The sequence below is a fragment of the Etheostoma spectabile genome, chromosome 8 (genome assembly GCF_008692095.1).
Source record: "Etheostoma spectabile isolate EspeVRDwgs_2016 chromosome 8, UIUC_Espe_1.0, whole genome shotgun sequence".
NCBI classification, from domain to species: Eukaryota; Metazoa; Chordata; class Actinopteri; order Perciformes; family Percidae; genus Etheostoma; species Etheostoma spectabile.
Genome location: NC_045740.1, coordinates 9,577,786 through 9,604,336, shown reverse-complemented (window position 1 = coordinate 9,604,336; position 26,551 = coordinate 9,577,786). Strand labels below are relative to the sequence as shown.

Sequence of the window (26,551 nt, the reverse complement as noted above, 5' to 3'; positions counted from 1 at the left end):
TTTCTAGTACTGTATATGTAACACAAACACGCACACAGTTTGTGCTATAGGATTACTGGTGTTGTGAATAAATAGAGACCTTATAAATGGCTGTAAGCTGCTGTGAGCAGGCATGCTCAGGTGGTGCTCTGATGCTGCACTCGCTGTCCTCATAGAAAAGGCTCCCCTTAGTATAATTACATGGCGCTGCACCTGTTAGACAACGTAGTCCATTACTGTTTTTTAACTCCAGTTTCTGAAGGTTTGATAATAATAAGCTCAAAAAAGCCAGACAACGTCCATAATGTGTTACAAAAACTATATGGAGTAAATCATTTATAAATCATTATAATTAACGTTCCCAACATTTCTTACGTTAGCTAACCATGTAAGTTTCTTCTGATTTCACAGAAATGGCCGGCCACTGCCTTCATATATTGTTTGATGTAATAGTGGAAAGCTACATTGAACTTTTTTGGACGACTTTGAAGCCACATTGTGTAAGAATTTCTCCCATATAGCAGGGAAATTGTATATTACAACCAACTGAATATTACTTTTTAGTCCCTCCCATTTCTACGGTGGGCGTATTATTCCAAGGACGACTTCCTCCGTGAGTGTTCCTTCCAGTGTAATAATAGTTTTTTGTTTTTGTTATTTTGGTAACATTTCATTGCTAACGTCAGCTATCAGGTTCTCAAACAAATGCAAGTTAATGTTAGTATAGTATCAGTGAGCTCCTCAGCTTCAACAGGCCTTAACATCTGTCGGCAGATCGAGCAATCAAGTAATCTCCCCTCGGCATTCTTCACGGTGCCAATGAGTGTAAAAGTGTGAAACGTGGAGGTGTGTTCCTCTTTGGCTAATGTATTTTCAAGATGGAGGTGCAACATGGCAGAATATCAAGGGGGTAAGTGACTCTCCACAAAGCATACCTCCTAAGGAGCCATTTTGCCTTTACCCACCGTTAGCATTCCATTGACTTCCATTCATTTTGGCATCACTTTGCCAGTGAATATCTTTACATCTAAAGCATTTAAAGACTCTATTTGTCCATTGTTTATTTCTGAAGAAACACAACAATGAATAAAAGGCTTAATTACCTTGTATCTCACGTTATGGCTCCATAGCAGGCGTTTCTGTAAAAATAGGCTAACAATTGTGTCATAACCATGCAACTTTCTGTCGTGTAGTAGAGGAATTACCGCACAGGCACAAGAAGCTTGGAGGCAGTTTCGACTTACATTAGCTATTTAAGCCTGTGTTGAAGCCTGTGCCTATGTTATCTCCTAACATATACTTTCTGTCTCTGCAAGATTCGGACTGATTGAGATTTCTCTTTGCACAGCTACCAGAAGACTTACAACTTTCAGACAGGTTTCTCTCACATCTACGCCTTGAAGCTCAGTCTGCAGTTGCACAGTAACGCTCAGCCATTGATGGAAAAGTGCTTCTAATAGACTTCACTGGTCATTGGAAGTCTACGGCGTGGCTGTGTGCCTTATTTTACTGTCTATGCAGAATACATACAAGCAAGTTGCTTGTATGTATTCTAAATGATTCTGAATGGCAGATTCTACGCTTATGAGAATACTTTGATTAGTTGGTGGACGTAATTACATATGAATAAGCACATATTTGAGAAAGAACAAAGGTTTCAATCATGTGTCTGTTTTGTATCAATCAAGTATCAATCACGTGGCTGTGTCTCAATAGTCTTGTGTTGTCCTGTCTCTGCTTCCAGGCTCAGTTTGCCTTTTCTCTTTTTATGTTTATCTATTCACACAAACACACAAACACACACACGCACGCACGCACGCACGCACAGACAGACACACACACACACACACACACACACACACACACACACACACACACACACACAGAGGGCACATGATTTGAGCCATAAGCAGATACTCTGTCCCCTCCAAACACCAGAAAAGTCACCAGAAAGTCAATATCACGCACAAACATGTTCTCTGCTACAGTACAGGCATTGTCCTCCTTTGTAATCTGAGCATGTTCTGAAATGTCTATCTCGGAAGTAGTGCCAGCTAAAGTTTTTTTAATTTTTTTTATTGCGTTATTTGACCTAATATGAATGATATGATAAACACTGCATTATTTTGTTGTTTTGTTAGCGACTAACTTTTGATGAATGTGGACACATTAAGTTGTGAGCGTGGCACACCTGCCCGCTTGTCATATTGTATCTGTGTAAGAAATGTCATGACACAGTCTATTATTCCTCCAGACTTGAAATGGCCTGCTCCTCTGCATAAAGAGAGAGAAAAGGATGTGTGTAGGCTATGTGTGCATGTGAGAGAACTCAGGTTACATTGATGAACACACTTGCAAACAGAATTTGCTGTGGTTAATTCAGACCAGCCTCAACAGATGATTACAGATTAGTCCTCCTCAGATAAGTTCCTCTAAACCAACACAAGTTCACAAAAAGGTTCACGGAAACTGTAGAATACTGTAAGCCAATACATTCAAATTCAAAGGCAACAAATACAACTTTATTTAGGACCACTGAAAGCAAGCAGTGCAAACCCTCTCAATCAACACAGATCACATACTGTACTGTACATTATAATAACTTCTTGAATACAGTTAGTAATTCACCAGCATGCATCCCATTCTGGTACATTCACTGAGGGTTTTAATATTAAACAAACACAATTAAATTTAATGAAATCACTTCTTGCAACTTGAATTACTGTTGCTTTCGGGTGGCTCAGGTATGTCTTTGGGAGAGTTGAACACCCCCAATCCTCCTTTTCTTCGAACACCATTCTGTCAGTGTGTGTTTGAAATGGTGAATGAACATCGTCATTCTCCCTGGTCTGTTGTGATGTGGTTTGGGGAAATTCTTCGTGATCGTTCAGGCGGTTACTTTCCTGTCTCAGACAGCCATGCGTGGGTAGTTAGCGAGGTGATCTCAGTCAGGTTTGCCTACAGTGGAGCCCCGATTCAGACAGCCAGACACCATAATGCCAGTCCATCTGTAACCTATAATGACTGTGTGCCACTGGAACCGGTCATTTTCATTTTCACTGCCAATTCGGCCCCTGGCTTTCTCGCCTCACAACTGCTGACTGCATCTAATGGCCTAAGTTGTTAACCTTTCTACATTTGTACTCATAGGGGAAATGTAGTTGTTTAGACATTTTCTATTTGCTGGGTGTAAGTGATGGATCTGCCTCCAGGGAGAGGGCTATATCTCTTCTTGCAGAGAAGCAGAGACAGGACAGAGTTGGATGTCCCCTGGCAAACAGTAGAATCTGAACCACTGGCCAGGTTACAAGCTCATGTGGGAATACACCCCCCACCCTCCTCACCTCCATGGCTTCTCCTCCAGCCCAGGAGATTTTAACTACTGTCAACGCCAGACTGGGTGCTCTCTTAATCATCTTAAGAGCAAAGCTGGGACGGGATGAGAATGGGTCAGCTGAGGAAAAGCAAGGAAATGTGGCTGATCTGTTTCTGCAGGCAGGGGAATAGTCAAACTATTTATATTAAGGGGAACATAGCTTTTTTTTTTTAAATAGACATAGAATGAATCTATGTAGCAGCTCTGCTACATAGATACATCACACATTTGGGAAGGAATGTTTTACACAGCTCTTTATTTTGCCGACTTTACATAGACGGAGCGTATTGTGTCAGACAGATCTCACACAGTTCATTCACTCCCACCTGGCCCAAGGCTCTCAGTTGCAAATGTCCAAACTTCCCCTGTTCAGTCGCTCTAACCATAACAGTCCTTTTTCTCTTAGTGACAGCATCTTCACATCCCCCCTGCTCTGGCTCACTACTGCTTTTAAAAGGGAGAGCATGATTAGACAACTCGCTACAGGTGTGATAATCAGTCCCTCCCTGCCTGCTCACCTGAGTCACCACCTCCTTCCCACACTCTTTCTCTCCCCACACCTCCACAATCTAGTTTCAGAAGTTGAAGCTAAACATGTCAGTACAGTGAAAATGAAAGTACAGCCAGGAGTCAGTTAGCTTAGCACAGAGTCTAGACACATATTGTGTTACTGTTGGAGAGAGCCAGGCTTGCTGTTTTCCCTTTTTACCACTCTTTATGCTAAGCTAAGCTAACCTGATGCTTTCTGTAGACTCGCATTTAACTAACAAATAAAAGTGGTATAATCTTCTCAGCTAACTCTCCAGAAAGCAAATAAGAGTATTTCCTAAAATGTCAAACTATACCTTTAAAATATTAGCCTCTAACATAGCCTTTAGAATTATCAAGTTACTTTTCATTACTGGTTCCAACCAGTGGTGAAAGTATTTTTATGTCTGAACGTATGCCTTCAACAAGTGTATACAATTTACAAGTGAGTCTTGTATCGCTGCTGCCCTGTAAGTGTGAAGCCGTCTTTCAGTGACTTCAGCTGTGGTTCAAGTGCAACAGCAGAGAAGACAAGGGGACACCATGTGGGTCTCATACTTTCTGAATGTGCTTGAGAACAGAAAGCAGAGCCCTCCGGTGCTTTGAAGTGCTTAAGGAGACATTGTTGAGTGTCAAGTTAACTTTCTTCCCTCCTCCCTTCTCTTTCTCTTTCTTTTTCTTTCTGTCCTCTTGCAGATTGTGGTGTGGTCTGTCAAAGAACGCATTGCGAAGACAGAAGAAAGACAAGAAGAGAGACTGTTGCACAATGTGCTAGGAGAGTGCAGGAAGAAATCGTGTTGTTTTTCTGATATTGTTGAGGTGTCAGAGAGACTGGAACAACGCAGCCATGGGGCGGAAGAAGATACAGATCACCAGGATCATGGATGAGAGGAACAGGCAGGTGAGTGTCGAAATGACTATCTATCTGGAGCACTTATTTAGAGGTTCAAATACAGTTTCTGTACAATGAAGTAAATATTATAATCAAGTTAACTGCTACTGCATCCTTTCTTTGTGTCTCAGAAGACAATCAGTTCTGTACCTGTTTGAAGGTTACAGTCTTTGTCTATTTTCCTTCCTGCCTTGGACAAGAGTTCAGCAGCTGTCATAGTGTACATGGATCTAAACAGACATACCTCCCTCCCTAAAGTCCCGGCCAGCTGAACAGGGACCATGACATTTCTTTGTCAGTGCGGCCGTATTTACAGACATGAATCCCCTGCCACCCTGCAATTTCAGCCAGAGAAGTTGATGAGGCAGCAGGAGCACTGGGCTGAAGCGGGGGCCTCATGGCGTGGGAGTGAACTGAGGGTAGCAAGGAGCACAGCGAGCCGCCTGTGGCCTCCCCACACTGTAGGGCTTGTCCCCTGGCCTGGCAGTATGGCTGGGCCCCTTTGCTGTAGCCCTATGTGTTTGCAGCTGTTTGGTAGTAATTAGGAGCAGCCACTGCACCACAGCACCCTCTCATTTGCAGGGTGGGTCAGCAGGACACACAGCACCCTTCTCTGCCTCGGCTACACTGGTCTCAGCTAGCCGCAGAAAGGCAGAGAGCTGGAATTCACTCTGTCTGCTCATGTTAAATATAAACTCCTAAACAGCAAAACACTGTACAAAACAGCCTAGGTCTGTTTTGAAAGAAGAATGACAGGCTTGGATATCTATAGCAGGAAGGCTGGGTCCATTTCTTTTTTAGCCACGCTCTTTGATTTACAGAGCTAAGTTGAAGGAGCGTGAGCACAGTTTTTGATGAATTACGCCTATTAACAAAGATGTGTAGGTTTCCCATAGTCAAATAGAATGCAGCTTGTTAATGCTCCCTCCAAATATAATTTACATTCCTTTACAGGTGGAACAACAGCTACAGTGGTGCATCCTCTTGTGTGTGGTATTAACATGATACGGTACCAGCCAATCGGTACTCTGACCCTGTCTTTGTCTGTTACTCTGAGGCAAGCAGTTCAGCCAAAGTGCAAAACAAAAATCTACACCATGGGCCAATTATCAGTACAACACCTGGCTCTGTGTTGGATCCGAGCAGGAGAGTAATCACATTTGGCTTGCTGCTGGTATCTACACCATATACAATGACCTGGGACATCGGGTAAAAAAGGAACAGAGAAAATTACATGAAAACAGGTTGTCAAGTGTTCGCTAGGTGAGCAAGTGAACTCGTCTGACAATCCTTTCTCCACAATGCATGTACGAAGGGAGTGAGGGAAGACATTCAGCTGTATTGTTTCACAGAAAAGTGGAACTGCAGAGAGAGACGTTGGTTATTATTAATGTGTCTCCCAAAGTCGAGTGTTTGCTTCAGATTTTAAATGTCTCACTGTATAATTTGTAAGAAAGTTTATCAGCAGAACACAGGCATTTCCGTTTGCATTTAGTCATTTCTAGCTGGCTCAGCAGAGAATCTGCTGTGACAATAGGTCTTGGTGCAAAAATAAAGCTTTTCTATGAAGTGATGTATGCATTTGTATCTTTTTCTCTCTTTTTTTCCGTGGGCAATGAAGCACACACTGCCATCTCCCTAGGGCGTGCTCCTAACCAAGGGGGAATAACCATTAGCATATGGTCCCCATTGTCGGGAGACAATTTGAATCTTTATCTACGCCACTCTGCTGCTAGCTATCCATACGCTTAGCATTAAAATGAAAGAGGTCCGTAAGTGGGCTAATTAGATAGTATTGCTATACAGGATGTTATGTGGGGACAACGGGGGCTCCCTTGCATTATCACTGCAAGTGCTTTAAGAGAGTTGTTAACCTTTTAAGATTATAACACACAGTGTGGCAAAGGCTGAGAAGGTCTGTAATTGCACAATCTATCAGGAATTGTAAGTGTAGAGTTGATACAGGCAGTGAAGGTAGCTGATATTTTGCTTCAAGTCATTACTTGAGTAAAATGACATAATTCAGAGTAATGAAGTGTATTGTGCAAAAATGACAAGTAAGAATAGATAACATATTGCACAGTTGCATACATCATGTGTAAGGTAGAATGCAGCTTTTATGCAGCTTTATGTTCACACAAAAGTGTGAATCCCTATCTGCTGTGTGGCCTTGCAGAGATGTACAGAATGAGATGTGAAGGCAGCAGAGGTCATGTCATGCATACTGTAGGATGGTAAAAAGCCAGTTGCCTGAGCCATTCCCAGCATATGTTATGGCCCTACAACACAGCGGCACTCATCAGCCAGACTAACACACTGATTGCAAATGAATGCTAGATAACAACCATCATAAACACCAGCACGCCTTGGTTGATTCTCCTCATTTACAGTATTCACAGCAATTATTCCAGTTTGAGTCACAGACAGATATGCTCACATTTATTATACACTATTATCTAACATTCACATCTCACTCTGTTTCTATTATACCCACACATTACAGTGCCTTTAAAGTGGAATCATATGGACCAGTGACATTTGGCCCTAAAAAAAAGGAATATCTGTTGTGTTTTGACTTGACAGGTTTGAGGAACTCAATGAGCATTTATAGGGTCTTTTACCTTCTTCTCAGCAGCTGTCATGGTGTGCGTGGATCTGCAGGGGGGATGATGGTGGAGAATGGAAGGTACACATTAGTCTTGTAAGTTAGTGTAGGGAAGAGGCTGGTGTAGTGAGCAGTGTTCTAGTGACGTCCTATGGATGCCATTAAGCAGGCTCACTGGGGGTAATTGCCCAAGTCATTAAAGTTATATTTGCTGCTGGGTGGGTTGCTGCTTGGTGGAGGTTGCACTGGCCTTATGCCTGCCGCGCTCTCTCATCTCTTCGATCTTACTTTCGGCACTTCCGATCCTGTCAGCACCCGCTCTCTCGCCACGCTCGCGCTCTTCTCTCTCTCTCGCTCTCATCTCCTCTCTCTCTCTCTCTCTCCTCTCCTCTCTCTCTCTCTCTCACTTCCTCTCCTGGAGCAACACAGCACATACCGCCCATTTTTCAGCCTTCACCCATTCTTTTTCTGAGCGGTCGTCATTATTTTTTTGACAGGTAAAGAGCTTGTTGATAGACCATGGACAGAACAGAGAAACACTGTTAAATTGGAAAGCCAGCGCATACATTATCATTGTCAAGATTATTTGTAGTTTCCATAAAACTACGCTGAAGCAGCAAGACACAAAGTTGGGTGATGGTAATCGCATTTTTGCTTTTGAGCTTGCACCATGTAATACATCACTAAAATGTTCACAGATGATGTACAATTATTTAATATTTTATTAACACACCACACTGTCTCTTATAATCATTGCAATTTTCAATAAATCAAAAAAGCCAATTGTCTTCAAACAGGATCATTCTGGTTATTGATTAAGGATATTTCTTGGAAACCTACTTACGTTTAGTTAACTAGCATGTCATCCTCTCCAACAGAATCAGTCGTGGCTACTGTAGGTTTCAAGGTCAATCCCACCCAGTAGACAAGGCCTTTGTGCCCTCAGTTGTCCTCATGGGGATCCTGGGGCAGTCCTCTCTCCCAGAGAGAGTTGATCCAGGCAGACAGTTGCGGTGGCCCTGGCCTGTCTCCCAGGTCTGCACACTCTAGCACTGCATAGCCAGGGCAGCAGCCACAGGGCCTGGGTCACTCTGCCAGCTGGTGCCAGACCTCTCTGACTCTCAAGCCCACTCTCATGTCTGCCATGGGGGCCATCAGAGGTGACATGAGGTTCTAATAAGGCTGCTAGCTCGTCACCCCTCTGAAGGTGTTAGTGATCCAGGCATCTCCTGCCATGCCCCAGTCACAGCTGCACTCTGAGTCCCAGATGTCATGTTTGTTATCTTGGTACCCCTGCCTGAGGACAGACATTGATAGACCTTTTGATTGACACATCAACTCTGTGTGGATGTGTATGTCAAGGTTTGTTGTAGCATATGTTGTTATATACTATACAGTTTTCTGTTGCAGAGTCTGTCTTGTGGAGGATGAAAACGATACAATGAATATAGCAGTAGAAGCATGGGTGACAGGCGCATATACTTGTGCTAAAGAATTTAGATGCATTTGTTTCAGGAATTTTACACATAGATGGTTATATTTGGCAAACCCAGTTATTGTAATTAATTTGTGATTATTCTTTTAAAAAGTGACTAGAGCTAGTGAGTCTAGTTCCTCCAGTAGGCAAATTAATTTATTAATTTATCTATAATTGTGTCTGTAATTTCCACTTTGGTGTAATTCTTTCAGTTCCTGTGAATGATCAGTTAAGTGACCTCTCCAAAATTTTATTTTGGCATATAGGGTGAATACTGAACCCTGTCTATTATGTCTGTCTACATATTGACAATTTCTAAAGCAGCGCTCTGTGATTGTGACCAATATGATTTCTGGATTTTCATAGTGCACCTTAAAACACTTTTTTTAGAGCTTTGCTAGCTAAAACACGTACCCAAAGTATAAAAATAACTGAATTACCAAGCTCTATTACTTCAAATTCTGGTAATGATGATGGGGCACTTGGAGAGAAGTTGGTAGTGCAGAAAGTGCAAATTGAGAGCAGAATTAGTACTTCATCTTGAGCTTGTGAGAGCTTCTTAAAAGGTCAGGGTGTTTTCGCCTGGCACAGTCTAAATGAAATGCTATAGTCACTGATCTATCTGCTATTGTGTGAGCTGCTGTAATGACCTTATCAAAAGCAGAGAAAATTGGAATCACCCCAGTTCATTGGAAGTTTAAATCTGGCCTCCCTTCTCTTTTGCCCTGACATTAGATTTCTACGAACATGGTACAACTCAACTTTACAACACTGAGGCTAATCCTCTTCATTGTAAATTACATGAATTAGTTCAGGGAGCCTGACTACATTTGTACCACATCTTACTATAGGAGCGACTCAATTTTTTAAAACCACATTGAGTGTCTATGTGGGTGTCTTTGACTTGGTAAACCATAGGAAAGCTTCGCCAGTGAACCTCCCACTTGACCTCAAGGATGTCTGTGGGTTTCCACTGTCTCACCAGTCACCCCAAAGAAGATGTGGGTGGATGAAAGTTATATTTGTGTATGTTGATTTTTATGCTCAGAGCTGTTTTGTGTCATGTCATAACTTATCAAATTAAGCTGGTTACACTATAACAAAATGAGAAAAATAGTGCAAAAATCTCATTTTCTTATTAAAGGTAACTGTGTGAGTAAAGAAGAGTAATGTGATTGTCACCTTTAATGGTAGTGTGAGCAGCAGCTGGCTTTTATAGAGTTACTGTGTTTGGGGCTGGGGCAAGGACCAAGTCTCGGTGCTGCTGCTGAGGTGGAAATGAAGCGGTGCCTGGGTCAGCAGCCCTGCACTCAGCACTCTGCTAAGCATCCAGGTGGAACAAAGTCCTCGCTCAGCGTCTCATCCTGGGCTTCCTGTTGAAAGGTGACATCTCCATGGCTTAACAGCCACATTCATCTGCTAAAGAGCATACAATTTGTTAATCATTTTCCCACATGACGGTCCCTGCTTTCCAGTTGGTTAGGCGAACAAACAAATATGCAAGCAGGCAAATGAGTGGGTGGGTGGGAAGCCTTGCTGTTTAGTCAGAGGGAGTCTGCCATTGCCAGACCTGTCTCCACAGCACCGTGTCAGTGACGGTGCAGCAACCAAACACTTGCAAAATACTGTAGATCACAGAAGTGGAGGGACTTTCTGCGTAAGAGATGCTCCAGATGTCATGCTGTATCACAGCAATGTACATTTGTTGAGCCAGACTAAGTCCGAGGAGACTAGTATCAGCTGCCTGCTTAGAACTTTAGTTGTTCTCAGTGTTCTCACAAGGTTTGTTTCTGTTCCACCAAACTCACTTTAAGGCTTTATGTGTCTGATATTTGCAAGGACACATGTCATTTAATGCAGCGTGTATTTTAAACCTTTCAAAAAATGTCATGTCAGAATTTGGTCATATGGGCTTGACTAACATCAGTGCATTGAATACAAAATGACACGAGGACAGGCTCCGCCATGTCTAGAGCGGGTATAATGGCCCTATGTAATTACCTGTAGTGTGGAAGATTTGAAATTCATTCATCACAGTTGGAGTGACCCCACAGCCTGAGTGTTACATAGACACTGTGCAACACATAGGATTATACTGCTTTATATCGGTTAAAATGAGGGTATAGCTGCAAGCTGTGACCAATTAAAGTTGAACAAAGCCAGCTCATCTGCTCAACTCCTCTCTTAGTAGGTCAGTGAAACTGATGGAGAATACAGACGTATGCACTCCTCTGTGGCTCCAAGCACAGCTTTCACGAGTACATTCACAAGCCACGTTGTATAACACATTTGACTAGACACATGTACTAAAGAAAAAACATACATCTCTCTTGATTTCAAATATACACATTTTAAAACTATTTTCTGCAAACAACCATTACAAAACCAAAGGAGAAAACAGCTGCATTTATAGCCTCCCTCTTTGAGAACGATGTTTTTAGCTTGCAAAATGACTGTAGCATACTATAAAGAGGTGGTGTAACATAATGACATGTGTGTGTGGGTCTGAAGAGACCACAGAGACAGAGCTGCAGAGATACAGGACATAAAGTCACTTTGCAGAGAGGGTTGCGTTACCATTGGAGTGATGTATGACCCAATGTCCCAACTGAGGGCTCATGTTACAAGGCTTATGCTGCACTACAGAGATAGCTTTCCGTATATGGAGTCAGGGGCTACAGTAATGTATGGACCCCTGTTGTTGCCAAAGCTCTGACTCAGCTCAGTGACTCGTGCCTCTAACCCTGACCTCTGTCCTGATAACTAGACATTTCAGACATGTACTATGTCATTGCAATCATTCCTAAAGGAGGAATGATCTTGTTATCTGTCACCTTGGTTACAGTAACATTGTTGTAATATAATGAGACTGTTAACACTGTTATTTCCCTGTCTTAGCCTACAGCGCATAACTGTTAAAACGTAGCAGAACATTTTGCTTAGAGATTTCATACTAATTTGAAAAACATGATTTGCTTAAAGCATCCCATAGTATTACTGCAAGTTGCCACCACAAAGTACATATACATTTACTGCATTACTGTAGTTTTGCACAATTTCTAGGTAGGCCTACCTGTAATTGGAGTATTTTCCATTTTATTCTACTTTTCACTTCTACTATTTACATTTCAGAGTAAAGTATTGTATTTTTCTGCTTTATTAATTCGAATGCAAGACTTTTCTTGTAATAGAGTACTTTTTCTCTGTGGTTTTGCTACTTTAAGTTAAGTAAAATAATACTTCTTTCACCACGGACAATTGTCCAATAAACAAGGGTTGGAGGAATAAACTACTGCCTTCTGTTACATAATTTAGAATCTTGAATTAACATTTACTCTTGTGCAAATTGCGTGTAGTTGTTAAAATTTCTGTTTTGTCCACTTGACGCTTGATCTCCTTTTTAATTGAGAGAAACCATTTTTCTCTGTAATTTGATGGTTTTGTTTTCTGTGTTACTCCGTAGGTTACCTTCACAAAGAGGAAGTTTGGCCTGATGAAAAAGGCCTATGAGCTGAGCGTACTATGTGACTGTGAGATAGCCCTCATCATTTTCAACAGCTCTAACAAACTGTTCCAGTATGCCAGCACAGACATGGACAAAGTGTTGCTGAAATACACAGAGTACAACGAGCCCCATGAGAGCAGAACCAACTCTGACATTGTAGAGGTGAGTGAGCGTTGCTTTCCTATTTTGTGGGGGAAAAAAACTTATTTCAAATGCTACCTTTTCCTATTTTCTGTTCTTTATGATTTGTTATATCCAACTAATGTTGAGATAGATTGATCAGATTTAGGCTAAATTCATTAATTTAGTATTGGATTCAGACTGTAAAATAAATTGATGCTGTGACTGTAGGCTAAAAAGCTCTGTAAATGCGCCAAGGGTACTGTTTTTGTACAAACAGTCAAACAAGTGTAAGAAAGAAGTAACAGTTTCCTTTCAGTCACCATTCAGATAGGGCACAGGAGGTCTGCAGTCTCTGATAAGTTCAGCTTTTCTTGTGCGCATCAACTGACTTGGAAAACCTATCTCTGCACATGCAGGCACACAGTAGCTGCTGGCCACCATTCCTGACTCTGTTTCCCATAGATATTGTACCTGTAGGGCTCAGTTCTCTTGCTACTCCTCATCACAGACCATCAGCTTGGCTATTGCTGTAGTGAAACTACGGTGTTTAGTACATTCCATACTGCACTATAAAACTCAACAAGCACTTGAGTTTCCTGGCAGCTCCTGCATGACCGGCGACTAGCGGAAGAGTAAGCCACTTGTTATGCCAGCATACAGAACTGTCAGCCAAAAGTGAAAATGCCAAAGTAAATGAGAACGATTAGGGATACATCTGTTCCAAACATCTTTCATTGGCACATGTGTGGTTTCTCAGCTTATTCAAGATCTGCTTCAAGAGGCTGGTGTCTTCATTCTGACTAAATGAAAGCATATACAATGTATGTTAATGCCTATTGATAAAATCCTGATACCGCTAAAATACACAGTAGTGTATTTTTTTTATTTTTATTGCTCTTATTTTAAGTACCCTTAAATTAACTTCTTTAAGTAAGATACTTTTTTAGACAATGCAGACTGCTGCATCGCAATGGTGTGTTTTTTACTGCCACCTGCCCACTAAAACATACAGCATTTTTGTTACTGATGCCCAATTAAAAGACGTTAAGGGTTTAGAATGGGTGAGAATCCTAGCTTTTGGATAAGACTTTCACTTGGAGGAATTAGTGAAATTACTTGCAGCATAAAGGAGTCAGCTGTGGCCCATTATCTTTTATTCATGCTGCTGCTGCTTGTGAATTACCTGCTTGGCAGAGCTGCAGAAGAGTGCTCTGGCATCCAGTAGACTTATGCAGTCACTCCTCCATCAGGGGCCCTCAGAGCAGAGCAGGGACTCACCTGCATAAAAAATGCATGGACACATTCCTTACTTACATAACAGTGACCACAAATTTGTTTTTGCCGTGACTCTGGAAGCTGTCTTATTTTTAACCAGCAAACGCAACAACATCTTATTCTTGGAATCCGTATAGGGCTCTTCACTGACTATCAGTTGGGTCATTACCCTATATCACACAAATCACATATATCTGTGGTCCACCAGTGTATGTTTATGTTGACAGCATGGCGTAATTGGAATGTACAGTACATTATGCACAATGTAGCACCAGTAGTCTCACGCTGATTTCCCACTTAGCCCTTCTGGCTACTCTCAAGAAAGCTGCCCCGCTGCACAAAAGGCAAAAACAAGCCACTGTTGTCCCCGCTCACTCGGCCAGCATCTTTGCAGATATGCACAAATATCCCTCTGCCTGCTAGCTACGTAGTCAAGGTTCAGAAGTAAGGAAGCAGAGCAGAAGTAACCAACCCAGTCTACTAAACAACATCACCACACAACCCCACTATTCACTTGGCCCAAGAACCGGTGTCTAAAGTGGTTGATAATCTAGGAAATCTATGATTTGATCAAATTTTAAAGTGCTCATATTATGCTCAATTTTAGGTTCGTAATTGTATTTAGTGGTTGTACTAAAATAGGTTTACATGGTTTAATTTTCAAAAAACATGATGTTTTTGTTGCACATCACATTGCAGCAGCTCCTCTTTTCACCCTGTGTGTTGAGGCCTCCATTTTAGCAACAGAGTTAGGCATCTTACTTCTGTTTCATCTTTGTTGGGAGTTGCACATGCGCAGTAGCCAGGTAAGGACTACTAGCCAGTCTGAAGCAGAGTACGAGGGAGTGCCATGCTAGCATCAAGGCGAGCATTATAACGTGTGTTACAAAGTGACACACGTTTGTCACGGAAGTTAAGGCTGGACTACAGTAAAGCTGTTCTCTGGTAGATGGTCATTCCCTTTGGGTTGGACTTTGAGCTTTGTCACTTTGTAAACCTATAACATGCACAAAAATGGTACAGTATATAACACGATAAAGGAAAGGGAAAAAGCCAAAAAGCATAATATTAGCACTTTACGAGAAATCTCTAATCTGAACTGTTTTCCTCACGGCCTCTTTCTGCGAAATCTTTTTTCAGCCTTTTGGCTGATGCTGCTGTTGTTGTTGTTGTATCGATGGGGAGAATCCACCCCTCCCCCATTTATCTAGTGAAATGGGCCTCACATGAGGACACTTAGACTGGACACTTATCTCAATTTTTAAATTGTGTTAAACCAATCTTTGCCATGCAAACAATCATGTGCTCATTTGTCCAGTTTGGGAGGCCAGAAAAACCCTCTCCCGCTTTTCATTGTAAAGCTTGTTCCATGTGAGAAACTAAATCAAAGGTCACATTCCTGCTCAGTAGTACCATCTGTAGATAAAGGCTGAGCTGTGCAGTGTTGGAGAACAGTCTCCATGTTTTCCACAGATGGATGCATGCCTGGGCCACAGTTTGATAACCCAGTGGAGGGCTATGGACTTTGTCTTAAAAATTGGCTCGTAGTCCAAAGCACAGCAGTAGGCTCAGAGTGTGTGTTGGTGTGTGTGTTTGTTTGCGTCTGCGTGTGTTGATGCGCTTAACCTGACTTTGTCGGCCAACACTTCAGGCGACAGGTGAACTGTCATATGAAATCTCTCTGTTTATGCATTCAGCTGTGTCACTTTTTAGACATTTCTAACCCATGTTAAGGTGGAATTTCATTGTTTGAGCTTTTGTTAGATGTCCCTATTTCCTAAGTAAAAGAATCATATAGTAAAGAGTTACAGTGCTCACTATGACTTGCCTGCTGCGTACCTTTATACTGAAGGTAAACTGGGTAAAAATGTGGTCTTTTGTGGGTCACATTTGCCCTATCTTTATTCTTTTGTAATGCAGATAAGTAACACACTCCTGTCTCATGCTCATCAACATACAGTAATTTCTCTTTGGAATTTATGGGGTATTTGATATGGTTGTGTTGTTGTGAGTATTCATGACTTAAGGTTTTAGGGTGTTGTTCCTATTGTGTTTCTTATTGAATTCTGTTTATGCCACAAATCCAAATGCTGTCGTTAGTCATTAGATTGATCTAATAATATTTACTCCTCCTTCCCTCTCCACTAGTGGAGCTAATAAGATTTTGCTCATGCTCCACTATAATCTCACACCATTCTCCAGCAAACAGAAAGATCACTGTGTATGCAAGAGAAACCTTGATATCAGATGGTAACTTCACACACATCATTTGAATTATCTGTTCTCTCATTGAGCAATTCAACACAATTAAGGTATACGGTATAGATTAGGATTAATAAGGTTTGCCGTCATTAAATCAACACCTAATTGTAATCTTATACAATCACGGCTGTGAATACGCTTTAACCTAATTTGAAAATGCAATTTTTGTGAAATACCAATGCCTCATAATTGTAAACAAATGGGCTGCATCATATGCAAAACTTGACTTTTACACTGCACTTTTTTTGAAACGTCTTTTACCCTGATGATTTGTGAGAGTAAGCAACCCACATTCATTCATAGGGAAATTCTGCTTATCTTCCTCATAATAAAGAGGGTGGCCATTGTTGTTGTTGCTTGGGAAAAACAGATAATTTTCTTTCTACTTATGAAGAATGCCTTTCCCCCACAAGACTACTACAGTGAGGGGAAATGAAAATAAAATGATCAGGTAATTCCCATTCGGTTTTATCTCATGATCTCTTTCAGCTGTCATAATGGAGCCGTATTAATCATTCAATAAGAAATGTAAACTTTGACCATTACGGAATGTCAAGCCCTGTGTTTTCATCTGAATGTATTTTCTGTTTGAATTTCACGACGGCCTTTTGCTGCCTTTTACAGTGACTAAAGCAATCATCACAACTAAGGGTTCAATTTATCATCATGTGCCATATTCTGTGATTTAGTTTTTTTTTTATTCACAACTAATATAGGAAAACATTTTATTTTGGAGTTATGAAATGAATCCCTTACAGTTCTTTGGGCTGAATGGGCACCAGGAGTTTCAGACAGGGGATGTTTATGTTGTCAATCAAAGGCTGAGCAGTGATTAAGACTCATTTCTATCTTAATGAATGCAAATTGGCACATCTGCTATGGTGGGATAGCTGTCCAGACTCTTCAATTAGCATGATTGATCAATTATCCTTCTGCTGCCGGGGAACAGATAGGGTGGGGGTAGAAGAGAGATGAAAAAGCACAAGAAGAAAAAATGAACAGAAAACTGTCCAAAACTGAATGAATCAGATGCTTTATTTGATTAGAGTTGAGAATAATGGAATTTCATTTTGCTCAAAGAGGACTCTCACTGTAACACACCATTTTGTTTAAATAGATTACCATGAAAGCTGTCCTTTTATCGTTGACTTTTTGACAAAGATAAGTACCAGGTTGGCACCTAAAAGGGCAGGTTATCAGAAGGGGACATTCTACAGATTAAGACAGACATACATACAGTATATCACTGCAACTAACTGGTTAACAAAGTTTTTGTGGCTCTGAATGTGTGATCTCTTTTTTTTTTTTCCTTTGTTTGTTTTTTTGTTGTTGAGCGTTTGCATTCCCATTGTGATACATCAACTTTACATGAACAAAAACACAATTTACATTTTAAAAAATGCGTCGAATTCTCCATCAGCAAATTTTCTGATGAAATATTCCTGTGAGAAATGAGCATTAACCATGCAAATATTTTGTACATCAGAACTCTTTCAACTCTGAAGTCTGTCGAGGATAGTGTTATAGATAGAGTTTATGTTAGTTTTACCAGTAAGCAAAAATCCGTGAATATCAAAGCACACTGGTGAGACTCTGAGTAACAGAGGCAGATTGTCCTGAGTGTGTATTTATAATTGTGGCACAGAAACAAAACTGGACGGTCAAATGAGGCTCTGGCTGCCACAAAGGAAAACTGCTAATACCACCATGTTTTCTAATGCAATAGAGAGTATATTCTAGCTACTAAAGAAGGCAGTAGAGCCTATTTTTAGTCTTAAACGTTCCAACTCATTCATTGTGTCTTTTGTACAACATTTATAGTATATAAGTAATAAAACAAAGATGTGTGCTCAAACTGATTTGGGTATTTAGTCAAGGTCACTTTATTTAGTACATTTTGCATAATAGACGCATGAAGCTTACATTAGGGCTGTGTTTTGCTGTTTAGAGCATTCTTTTGTTGTACTATCATGACATACAAATGGTAAACATGACATAATAATAAGATTTTTCTTTGAACTACATGACTTGATTATAAGTTGACTAGAGTCAAATTTGTAGGGCGAACAGTCTGCAGGCTCATTGTTTCTCAAAGGCGTCTAGTTCAACTCTACAGTAAGATAATTAATTTTTCAGTCAACCTCAAACTGTTTCCTATTGGAAAATCAAAGAACACACAATAAGTTTTGCAAAAAAAAATCTTCTCGGGCCGTAACGCATCTGTGCACCAGATTTTTGTTTACTTTTTATTTTTGCAGACTTCTAGACTGTAGCACAGTGGAATCAAATATTCCTAAAAAAACTTCCAGCACTTAAAATGTATTTTGCAATTTATTTAACTGATTAATATATGACAAACTAATTTAATTATAAAATAAAGCTTTTTAAAAGAATAATCTGTTCACTCAGGGGGCCCCGTCAAGGGGTACAAGACAGGCGACACTGTAGGGACACCACAATGCCACATGGAAGTCACTACATGATAATAAATATATTTATATGCACTCTGTCTTTCTGCCAACAGTAAGTTTTATATCAGTAAAAAAAAAAAAAACTCTATAATTAAATGCATTGCAAAAGAGGTAGATAGTTTGTGATCTCATGAGCTCCATTATGGGGCCCCTTGGTGAGTTTGGCCCCTGGGCATACAAACAAAATACATAAGGAAAATCATTGCTCTGCTTGAAAAACACTCAACAGTAATGTTTTGTTAATACTGGAAAAAGTTGGATAAATTATTGCTAATTAAATTAAATCGTCATAGTTGTGTGGGAAAGTTATAATGTGTTTTAAAGGTGGTATTTCATCATTGTTCAAATAATCTGATTAGGTTTAGTTGCAGTTTTGTAAACAGCAGGCCACTGATCTTGAATTCAGTGTTATTTTATGAACATGTTTTATTTTATTTCAATTTCATGAAGTATTTTAGTTTTTTATGTATTTAAAATGTTTAAAGTTTAAAGCTTGTTTAATGAGGTTTGGGGTTGTGAGACTAAACGTTCACGGTTCAGTGTTTGTGCTAACCATTACAGCAGAGGTCTTGAGTGGATGTCCATAATGTTGGCTGGTTAAGTACAGGAATCACACTGGTGTTATTGTTGTTGGATATGAGGCGTAGTTTGGATTATTATATAGAGACCACTAAACATTGTTATGGCGTTAATGGGGTTTCATGTATTTCTAAAGATATTTGGTCCTGGTTCCATGTGCACAGACAGTAGTCTTTTATTTGTCTCCGCGGCAGATTTGAGCTTCTGATGTTTTTCTACGTTTATTCTGAAGAAACTGAAGCTGCTGTTGACAGAGACTTAAACAACACCACTTCCTATGCAGCATGTCATTGTTCTCTGAAAAAACTCAAGACCTGTTCTTGGGTCACATTACTTTGTTTTGATGTTTGTGGGGAAAAGCTAAGGCTGCTGCTCAGTCTATTTGTCCATACGTTAAGACAATAACAGTGTAAAAAGGCTTCGAGAAGTATGGCATCTGAGTTTAGGTTTTCTCTTCCTTCGTCCCATAACTTCTGACCTGTGAATCTGATGCATTCCCCTAATCTGCTAGCATGGTTGAGACCAGACCCTTCTCGGTTGTAACTGGGAGTGGGTCTGGGAAAGGTTCATTCACAGCCCATTTCCTGAGGGAACGTCGCCAACGGACGCCAAATGCCTCTGGGCGCAATTGGATAGACCTAAAACCAATCAGAGCGAGGAAGGCGATGACGTATAGAGAGCGATGGAAAAAAAATCTCAACCAGCAAGCATGTTGCGCTATCGTCATCTTGTAAAGCCTCAACGGTTGTGATTGGTGCCTCAATTTGAAAAAAATGGAAATGGGCTTGAATGGGCTGTTGCAGATGTACTTGCGGAGCAAATCTTAAATTTGCCGGAAGTTCGTTAGGGTTTTCCCAGGCAACTGATCTGCACTATTATCTTCAGTTTGCAACAAACACCGAAGAAAGGGCTGCAAATGCTTATATCCACATATTTAAACTCACCCCCTCCATCCCCCCTTATTTTGTTCTAACCAACTAACTCTTTCAGTGTGTATATTAGTGTTTCAGGTTTTTAGAGAAGCATGCTTGTGTTCTCAGTGTTTTATTTTTTCTTTGTCTCTATAAACTACTGAGCTGCTGTTTCTAGAAACATAAAGTAGCAATTTAATTAAACATTTTTTATCTGGGGAACATTACACGAGTGACAAGTGGTTATTGTGGTTGGAAATATCCATGATTTCTTATTGTCTGACTGGTCAAATTGCGCATTGTTTGTATATAATTATCTACATCATTATCTATAATTTGCCAGTCTATTTACAGTCGCTCGGAAAGGGAGAACAGTTGTTCAAATGTAACAACAAAATCTGGATTGAGAGTTTGTTTCTTCTTTCTTTTTAATATTTGAGTCAAATATCAGATTGAAATTCTTTTAAAAATGCTGGTGTATTTCCCTGTACGGATGGTGTCTGCCTCACGCTATAGGTGCAGGGTAGGCCATTAAGAACAAATCCCGCTGTTTTAAAAGTTTTCACTAATTACATATACTGTTTCAGTAACTTCACCGTCAAGTCTTAATATCCACCTCCAGCTCTTTATTTATATACCTTGGTCTTTCTCGCCACTAAGCCATCATCATATTACTATATTCTCCTTTTTGATATTTGAGCACACAGCAGCAATGATGAGAAATCCTTTTTAAGCTAAATCAAATGTCATTGCTGTTGACATAGACTTATTGGGTTGATGTTGATTTTTCAGGGCTTTCAATATATGGGAAATTTTCTGCCAGCCCATTTTTATTATTATGTTATTTTATAAAAAAAAGTATGTGCACTTTTGAGCTCCAGTGATTTATTGGAGTGATATTAAAATTATTTTCTATATTTTTTATTTTGACTGTGGGTCACACAAAGTATTGCAAATTATATTATAGTATAATAGTATTGCCTTAGTGTGAGTATTTCTATTTAAATAAATGGATACATTAATTCCTTGAGATGTTGCTTTGTAATAAGGAAGAGGTTTCTTCTAATCTATCTTCTGTATGTTGCCACATGAATGCTAAGCTTGTCAGTCAATTTGTTGTCTCTTGAGAGGTTTCTAATGTACCAGCATGGGCAGCCTATAATGTGTTTCTGAAATCATATTACCACCTCTTCATTTGTGGGCTCATATAAACACATGAGTGACTTCCTGTTTCCTATGTGTGTTTTGTATACCTGAGAACAGGCATTTAACCTTTGGGCCAGTGTTTCGGGCCATATCAGCTCCAGAGTTAACTTGTGTTGCTAGTCAAAACAAACACACTGGCTGTCCATACAACACCAGCATCTATTTTCAGACTAGTTCAGTAGGACACGTTAAAAATAAACATCTGACAAATGTTATAGAAAACAGAGAGCAGGGCAATCTGAATACCTCTGATAATGTTACTGACAGTTATGGTGTGTGGTGTCACAAGCGTAAAGCCCCTGTGAGCAAAATAAATCACCCTCTGATTTATTCATATTCTGTATATGATGTGGTAAAACTTTATCACGTCCTCTTTTATAAGATCATAAAGTTCCGCTTAATTTCATTTAATTACTCTCCTCTTTACATACAGCATCTTAACATTAATATATCTTATGGAGTAGACTGGTGAGAGTTGTCTGAAAAGTCTTCTCTTGCCACAGTGAGTGCAGCAGTATTAATGGTTCTGTTTCGAGCAACATGCTGGGTTTCAAAGTGCCCCTTTTTGTAGGACAAGGACTCCTTTTCCTCTGGGCTTTTAGTGAAAAAGGGTCACCAGTACTCTTCTGTAGTTTTCTGAGTGAATGAAACACTTGTGGTAATGTTCATACAAGTATATGACTGTTCTGTGTCCTCTGCTATGGAACAGATACACAGTAATTGTTTCCTGATGGCAGAGTAATGACCTTTGATCATTGAAAATGTAGCTGTGATTATTGAATTTAAACTTTCCATAATCAGAACTATCCCTGCTCTTTATTAGCTCTTTTGTCCTGCAGGGTTGTTCAACAGTCTTTGGTTTGGGATGCTTGTTACCAGGTTACTGCTAAGAGATTTTGGCTTTCAGTACATTTCACATGTATGTGTATGTACATTTCAAATTAAAGATCCCTTAGAGAGCATCAAATTAAGGAAGACACAACAACAAAAGCCATGGTTCCCATTTCAAAAAATTGGTCTCCACTGACGCTAATGAGATAATACTCTGAGGTCTAAAATTAGATATGCTCTCTTTAAAAATCCAGAATTTAACAACACCACAATGTAATGCTTTGTATTTGAAGGTGTTTGTGAAATTTGAAACTTCTCCAAAGAGTTACTTGGAACAACTGCTTAGTTAACACTTGTTGAGTTTGTTTGGCAAACTACTAAAACAGATTTAACAGTTTAAGGCTTTTGCCTTGTACTGAGCGCATAGGTTAACATATTTGAACCTCTCTGTAAATAAATCTGTTTATTCTTAAATGACTGCAGACAAGCATGACTGAACTATATATAACTAACACACTTTTTCTTTTTCTTTTTTTTTAATTGTGTGGTGAACATAATTTCTCTTAACTTACACCTTGGTACAAAAACTGAACATCCATGTCAACTGGAGCACCGTTTGACCCGCCTCTCAAAGTTATTCCATACATCGCTCGTCGTTGTTTAATTGATGTTGGTAATCATTTTAATATTGACTTTTACGTAAACTAGTACAGTGCCCGTTGGGCCAATTGCTTGGCCTGTGGTATTGCTGCGTGTAGAATTCTTCAAAACCAAATTGCACCCAAAAATAACTTGTTTAATGAGGTTTGAGGTTGTGAAATAACCCCAAATCACTTAATATGCAACTCCACTGTATAGCCTTCTACTCAGAGGAAGACATTGTACTACTACATTTACCTGACAGAGAACGTTGCAGATTCAGAATTTGATCACAGAATATCACAATGAAAATGTGGAGTTATCAGACATAAGCCTCATGGACTCATGGCAGTGCGCTTGTCTTCTGGCCCGTTATGAGAGCTTATTAGCACATATCTGCACTCATCAACCACCAGAAAGAAAGAGAGAGAGAGAGAGAGAGAGAGAGAAAGAGAGAAAGAGAGAGAGAGAGAGAGAGAGAGAGAGAGAGAGAGAGAGAGCAATTTAGTGTTGTCTTTTCGTCAATGATATCGCATATATAGTCACAGCCAGCATTTTTAATGATGGCGGTGCTGTCTTGTCTTGTATGATCGTTTAACACTTGTAGCTTGACATTTAACTGGGAAGTATGGATTTAATACAGGGGGGTACTTTGGCGACGGTAATGTTATTAGTGTTATAAGTTAGCAGCAGAATTAACGGGACCCAGGGTGAGTCTGATGAAAACTCCCCGAAGGGGTGAATGTACAGCTCACAGCAACTTAATATGATACAGTGTCTGGCTTTTGTTTGATATTTAGTGTTGGCAAAATGCCTTTTTATTGAGTTGCCTCTTAGCGAAATAATAGACACGGAAAAGATAGCATTATGTGACGCCTTTTTTTTCCAACTTCCGCTGTCCGCTCATGCTCCAGGAACGTGACGTCAGTTTGGTATATCCAGCAATCATGTAACGTTTGATGCATGAAGAAGTGTATTGGAGTCAAAGCCGGTAACCCTCTCTGTCTCTGGTCCTGCACTGTGCTCAGTCAGTCACGCATCATCTCCAAACTTTCTTAAAATGAAGATGTTGCAGCTGTCATTGTTCCCTTATTCCTGCAAGTGATGTGTGCTTAGTGTATTTATATTATAGACTGATGAACTTGAGTGACTTGAAGTGCAAAGTGTAACACAATAATGTGCTGTAATGAGTACTATAATTTACTAATTATACTAACTATTATTTACTACTAATCAACGCTTTAAGAAAAAAATGATTTTCTTTATCATTCTGCAGAAAAAAGCATTATGTAAAGTTTCTCAAACTGAGCTCAAATCACATACCTGTCATAAAGTGCGGCATGAACCACATGAAATAGGTCAGACATTGAGCTGACCTAATTTGGTTTGGACTAGTTTCCGTACAGAGCAACAGTGATACCAGTTACGTTAAAGATCATTAGAACCACAAGCCGTGAGTCCACCCACTGTGTTCTTCAGTGACCTTGCGGGCTGAGCTGCTGAAATGAGACCTTGCTTTCGCGCACAGTGGCTTCTGTGAGGTTAGCTCGTGCAACAATCAGCTTGCCCTTGTGCCCCCCTCCTCCTACTGAGCATACTGTGCGGCCAACCCCTCCTGCCCAGGGGCAAGAACAGAGCAAAGCCTGCTGGGATAAGGGGGTGGGTGGGGGGGGCGCAGAGAGGTGATGGCTGGGAGTTAGCTGGCACTGTGCCACCTTCCCCTGACTGCTTGGCCTGACTGGGGGCAAAGAGGGAGGCTGCTGTGTCTCAGATTGATGAGGACAGGTCTGTGGTCCGGGTATAGAGTGTTGCAGAACAGACGTCCTGCTGGCACATCCTGCCCTCTCCGCCACACGCCCCCCAGCCCTCCGTACTCGCCTTATCGGAACTCCTAATTGTCCTTATGAATATTTTAGAGGCAAGCAGGAATGGGAGTTCAGGGTTGGGGGTATGGTTTCAAGGGCCCTGCCAGATAATGATCCACTCAATGACCGAGAGAGAGAGAGAGAGAGAGAGAGAGAGAGAGAGAGAGAGAGAGAGAGAGACAGGAAGTAAAAAACGTTTCAAAAGATTTTCAATAATCTGTATGTTAATGTTTTCATCTGGATTTTAATTCCTTTTTGATCAGTTTGTAATGTGTGTCACCTTTTTTTATATGGACCTGGAACAGAGAGTGTTCTCATTCTTTTAAATCTGTAGATAATGATATGACATTGATTTGCCTTTATCCTCAATTTGTAGTTTAATTCCCTCTTGTCTATACTGAAAATATACAGTCCGCGGATTGAGACTGTTCACTCTGACTGTGGCGGCTAATAGCTTTGTCACATCAGTCATTCACTACAGTCTCAGAGCAGAACACTCTGAAGGGACTGCTCACTGCACTGCAATTGCCTCTTATTCAGTAACATGGATGGGCAGGCTTTTTTTAATTGGCAATCTAGTCTGTTAAATGCAGGTAATTATTTACAGTACACAATATAGAATATGATTAGTTTGTTCTTGTCTGCATTTATTGCTGGTTTAGGTTTAGTGAGCAAGACTCACTTTGGATGAGTATTGCACTACCAGACTTTGAGCTACCAGTTCATTGTGGTCTGTCCATTGCCATTGTAGTGTCAGGTCTCACCAATACAGCTACAAGACAACAATATCAAAATAAGATGCAGACAATCGAGTTGCTCCCCCCACTGTTCTTCCTGTCCACTGTGTAACTAGACAATGGAGTGAGCCACAGGAAGGACATGAATCCAGCCTCATATCCTCATATCAGTCAGTAATGTGTAATGGTCATGAGATTAAACAAGATATGTCTGGGAATTACAGAGGTCTCCCTATCTAAGAGCCCCTCACTCCTGACTCACAATATGTGATGGGAAATAAAGAGAGGGAAGAAGGATTCTTACATTACAGTAACCGAGTGCAGGTCCATCGGAAATAGTGTCTTAAGATCAACCAAAAGAAGAGGCTTTTATTCCCCTCAAGTGAAGACTACAGCACCACAGGGGAAAGGGAACATGATGGTAGAGAAAGTCTCTTAAGATGTTATATAAGAGTAGAAATATTTCTTAACAGATAAAAGCCTTCCTATCAGCCGTCTCCCCATGCTGATTTCCTAGTGCGTTCACACTCAAAGAAGCCCTTTGATAAGCACATTAGATGGAACGGCCTGGACACAATGGTTACGTCATGAGGATTAGCACGCCTTGCTTAGTGTAGCGGCGGGCACAAGGGCTAATTCACAGCACTGCAGGGCGAGAGGCTGGGAGACCCGGCTGAAATGAGGTGAGCGGAGACCGCTGCACAAAAAACGTTTACAAATATGCACTTTAGGGAAAGCTGGAATAAACACAACATGCATTAAACATTCATGTTGCACTCCGCTTTTGGATCATTTTGTGTAATTTCCTGCTGTTTGGCCATTACATGACAAGCTGTGTTGCTGTTAAGGGGGCCTTTAATCAGAGCAGTGGTGCACCAGCCATGGGTCAGGTGGTGCTCTACCAATAGTAAAAGCTGCTGTGATTCAGGCACAGTGGAAGAAGCAGCCTCTTCATGCCTTCCTTTCAGCCATCTCCCCCACAATTTTGAAGTTCAGCTTTTATACAGAACCACTCTCTATCTCCTTTCACCCTGCTTCTATTCACGTACAGTACTGTACAGTACATGAATAAGTTACGTGCAGAAAGCTCTCGTGACAAAAGAGAGGTAGAACATCAGAGTGAAATTGTTTTCCATGACTCGCAGTAGCCGAGTATGTTGCTTGTGCCCATTTCACTGAAAGTACTTCTCAAGAAACAGGTGATGTAGGTGGCTTATGCAACGGTTTTATTTTTATTTTTAATCCAGGAATAGTGTTTGCTTCAATTTTGCAGTAAAAAATGTAACTCCA

At 40.5% G+C, this 26,551-nt stretch overlaps 1 protein-coding gene across 12 annotated transcripts in view; it reads left to right on the top strand.

Annotated features, from left to right (window-relative positions):
• mef2aa (myocyte enhancer factor 2aa) overlaps positions 1-26,551 on the top strand; it is a 63,603-nt gene that overhangs the window by 17,253 nt on the left and 19,799 nt on the right. For all 12 annotated transcript variants that reach the window (XM_032523214.1, XM_032523203.1, XM_032523211.1 and 9 more), the window contains 2 exons: positions 4,580-4,784; positions 12,321-12,524. In XM_032523214.1, the coding sequence (XP_032379105.1) occupies positions 4,731-4,784; positions 12,321-12,524 (258 nt within the window). In that variant the 5' untranslated portion in view covers positions 4,580-4,730. The remainder of the gene's footprint in view (positions 1-4,579; positions 4,785-12,320; positions 12,525-26,551) is intronic.